The 3,157-nt window shown below is 50.0% G+C and overlaps 1 protein-coding gene across 1 annotated transcript; it reads right to left on the bottom strand.

Annotated features, from left to right (window-relative positions):
* Window positions 1-330: 330 nt before the first annotated feature.
* LOC125578370 lies at window positions 331-2,738 on the bottom strand. Its single transcript, XM_048740892.1, has 3 exons — window positions 2,540-2,738; window positions 1,600-2,459; window positions 331-1,528 (listed from the first exon to the last, which is right to left on the bottom strand). Exons 1-3 carry the CDS (start codon window positions 2,703-2,705, stop codon window positions 359-361), a joined length of 2,196 nt encoding a protein of 731 aa, XP_048596849.1. The 5' UTR covers window positions 2,706-2,738; the 3' UTR covers window positions 331-358.
* Window positions 2,739-3,157: the final 419 nt, after the last annotated feature.

Genomic DNA, 3,157 nt, shown 5'->3' on the forward strand with positions numbered 1-3,157 from the left:
AGAACCTTCCACTCTTAGATTCAGTCCCTTGCTTTCGAAACTTGAATACTCGCTTAGGCGTGATCTCAAATCGGAAATATAACAAGATCTGAACGAACCCTTTTTGGCGGTTTTGTTTCTTTATCTATTTGCAAAAGCTAAGGTTCAGAAATCTAAACGTTTCTAGCCGAGTATATCGCGAAACAGTAAGGATAACTGAAACACTACTTAGACAAATTGCAAATACAGATAAGGAAACACCAGAAAACGCCGACTAAAACAAAAAAGAAATATATGTCTAAGTCATACAACAACAAAGGCCCACCAAAGACCACGAATGATAGCATCCAAAGAAACAAATACAACAAGGAAAACAAAATCAAGCAACCGCGTCTTGATCATCCTTGTTCGATACATCCAGGTCAGGCGACTCCATAGTCCCTTCAGCAATGTGAGTGTTGAGGACTTCAATCTGCGCAGGAGGGTCCGGGGCCGACGGGTTCAAAGCCGCTTCTTCGATAAGCGCCGGAGATGACCTGTCCTCTTCCTGATTGCCCCCCTCGTCGTCTTCTCGTTCCTCAGACGAGGAAACTAAGACCGGGTCTTCAACGGCTACATCCCCTGTTCCCTCTTGAGCCGCACTGCCGCCTACTTCGGGGCCGTTCTCTTTGGGACGCTCCTCTACCGCAGTTCCTTTAGGGACAGTGACGCGCTTTGACAAAGCAGATGAAATATCAATCATTGGCTCGTCAATAGGGTCGTCAGCGGCCTCACGAGAAGTAATCAGTTCGGAAGCCGATTCATGGCCAATCAGACCAGCTTTCGACCCGTACGGATCAAGAGTCCCCATCAGTTCCTCGCTTACGAACCGAGAAGGGAGGTTGAGTGGAGAGAGGGCGAAATCAGCTTCTGAGAACGGATCGATGCGAAGTTTAGCGGCCTCAGCCTCGTGCAACTTCTCTTGCTCCGAGAAGATGTCTATCATTTCCTGCGGGATCGCCGTGCCGCTATCTCTTATCATCTCAAGACACTTCTTGGTTCCCGAAGCTTGCCCGTATAAACTCTTGGCCCTCTCCAACGCGTTAAGATGGTCCAGATAGCCCTTTACTCGGCCAAAAGAGCGAGTAGATTTGTCTGTCATAGCGGTCTGGACTCTGATTCTTTCACGAGTAACCTCCTGAATCCTAGAGTTCCTCAAGCGTTCCCTCTCCTTGACCAACGTTCCAACAACGGCATCCCTCTCCCCCTCTAACTCAGTTTTCTCCTTCTCAAGAGAAGCAACCAACCGCTCCAGACGAGCCTTCTCGCGTAAAGCATCCTTTTTTGCAAAACGATCAGACTTTAACTTGTCTTCTAGCTCTGCAAATTTGACCCGGAGGACTTCCTTCTCCTTGGCCGCCTTGTCGCTAGCCTTCTTGTTCTCAGCGCGTAACCTCTCTATCACGCCTAGCCGGGTCCGCGCAAGTTTTTCCGACGCGCCTAGCTGAACCATCGTCTGCTTGAGGGTACTATCGTACTTCTCAACAAGATAGTTCATACTCCCATCGCTCTGCGTAAAGCAATAAAAGACTTAGGAAATTTTTAAGAAAGAAAAAGGGAAATAAGGGAAAGCGAGTTTACCCGTTTGCTCGCCATAGCCGCGTCAATGTACTCCTTTTTGAAGTACAAGCCGTCGATCGGCGGCAACTCTTTGGTCCCGCCACGGATCTGACGGGTCAGTTCATCACATTGAAGTGGATTCAGAACCAACGGAGTCGCCTCGTCGTAAAGGAACTCTACGCGATCCGGAAATCCTCTTCCTCCTCCCGCCTTCTGCAGAAGCGAACCTCCGCTTTCAACACCCGTCTTCCTCGCAGAAGAAGAAGGGGCTCCCCTACTCAACGGAGATTCATCCCGTGAGTCATCTCCGGTTTCGGTAGCCGGTCCCCCACTTCTAGAAGGGATCCCGGGAGCAGAAGTCCCATCGTCTTCCGCGGTCGTTTTCTTCGATCTCTTCTTGGGACGTTCCTCAGATGATCCCCGAGTAGAATCGGTTGGATCGTTTCTTTCCGCATCATCATCCCCCGCGGCAGTTGAGGTCTCCAAAACCTCAACAGAAGCCTCCTCACGAGACCTTTTCTTGCTCTCCTTTTTCTTCTTCTTCTTCTTAGCCGCGACTTCAGAGGCATCAGCAGAGGATGATGCCTCCTCCAAAGGGACACTCCTTTTCTTGGCCTTATTGGCCTTCTTCTTTGGGGAACTCTGAGCTGGCGGCTCAGAGTTCGCATCTCCATCTGCGGGAACAGGCCTGACCTCTGAGGCACCGGCAGAAGACGACTTCGTTGAGAGCATTTGAAGCTTCCCTTTCAACAGGGCACTCAAGTCGGGAACTCCCTCCATCTTTCTAGCTTTGTTGAGGGGCTTTTGTTGTTTCCGAGTAAACAGGGAGAGACATGATTTGCGGGGACCGAGTACACAAGGAAGTCTTGATTCCCAGTCAACTGTAAAAGCAAAAGAAATCAGACACGAAAGCTACGAAAAAGGTTCAAGAGCATCTCCCTAAGGTGAACAGCAACTTTACCTCTAGCGATCCTAGCTTGCTGCCGACGTATCCACTCCCGACTAAGATCCGGCCACCTGAGATGACTATGCGTCGCGATCAGTTGGGCAGTTTCGAAGAATTTCTCGGGATAGGCAATCGTATTGGGATGACGAACTGCAAAAGAAAAAGGGAGCATTAGAACCATCAACCGGAATACGAGTAAACAGACAAATCTCTACCAAGTTGCTGATTCCATAAAACGCGATAATCGTCCCCCGGCAGCTCCTCGAAGGCATGCTCGTCGGACTTAATGTAGAAGTATGCGCGTTGCCAATCCTGCGTCTTGTTGGGATGACCCGTCAAAACGTTGTAACTCGCTCGCATCTTTATTGAAAAGAACCCGTTTGGCTCCGCCTTCGTGAAAGTCAGCTCCTCGAACACCCTCACGCTCATCGAAACATCCATCTCCGCTGCCATAACCATCAACATGACGGCTATGCGCAGCGACCTGTTCAGCAGCTGAGAAATGGCGATGTCCCGACGAAACGCGTAAGACGTGATCAATCTGGGGATTGGGAACCAGAGCTTCGTCTGATCCTTGAAGTAAGATTCGTACACGCATTGGTAACCAACTGGTGGCGACCACGGCCGCTGCTC

The sequence above is a fragment of the Brassica napus genome, chromosome A9, assembly GCF_020379485.1.
Source record: "Brassica napus cultivar Da-Ae chromosome A9, Da-Ae, whole genome shotgun sequence".
NCBI lineage: Eukaryota > Viridiplantae > Streptophyta > Magnoliopsida > Brassicales > Brassicaceae > Brassica > Brassica napus.

Bases quoted from the DNA above. Each gene is read 5' to 3' on its own strand.
- LOC125578370 (XM_048740892.1), bottom strand. From the start codon at position 2,705: ATGGTTCTAATGCTCCCTTTTTCTTTTGCAGTTCGTCATCCCAATACG. The intron at 2,460-2,539 runs GTAAAGTTGCTG...TTGCTTTTACAG, and splicing joins GCAAGCTAGGATCGCTAGAG to TTGACTGGGAATCAAGACTT. The intron at 1,529-1,599 runs GTAAACTCGCTT...TGCTTTACGCAG, and splicing joins CGGCTATGGCGAGCAAACGG to AGCGATGGGAGTATGAACTA.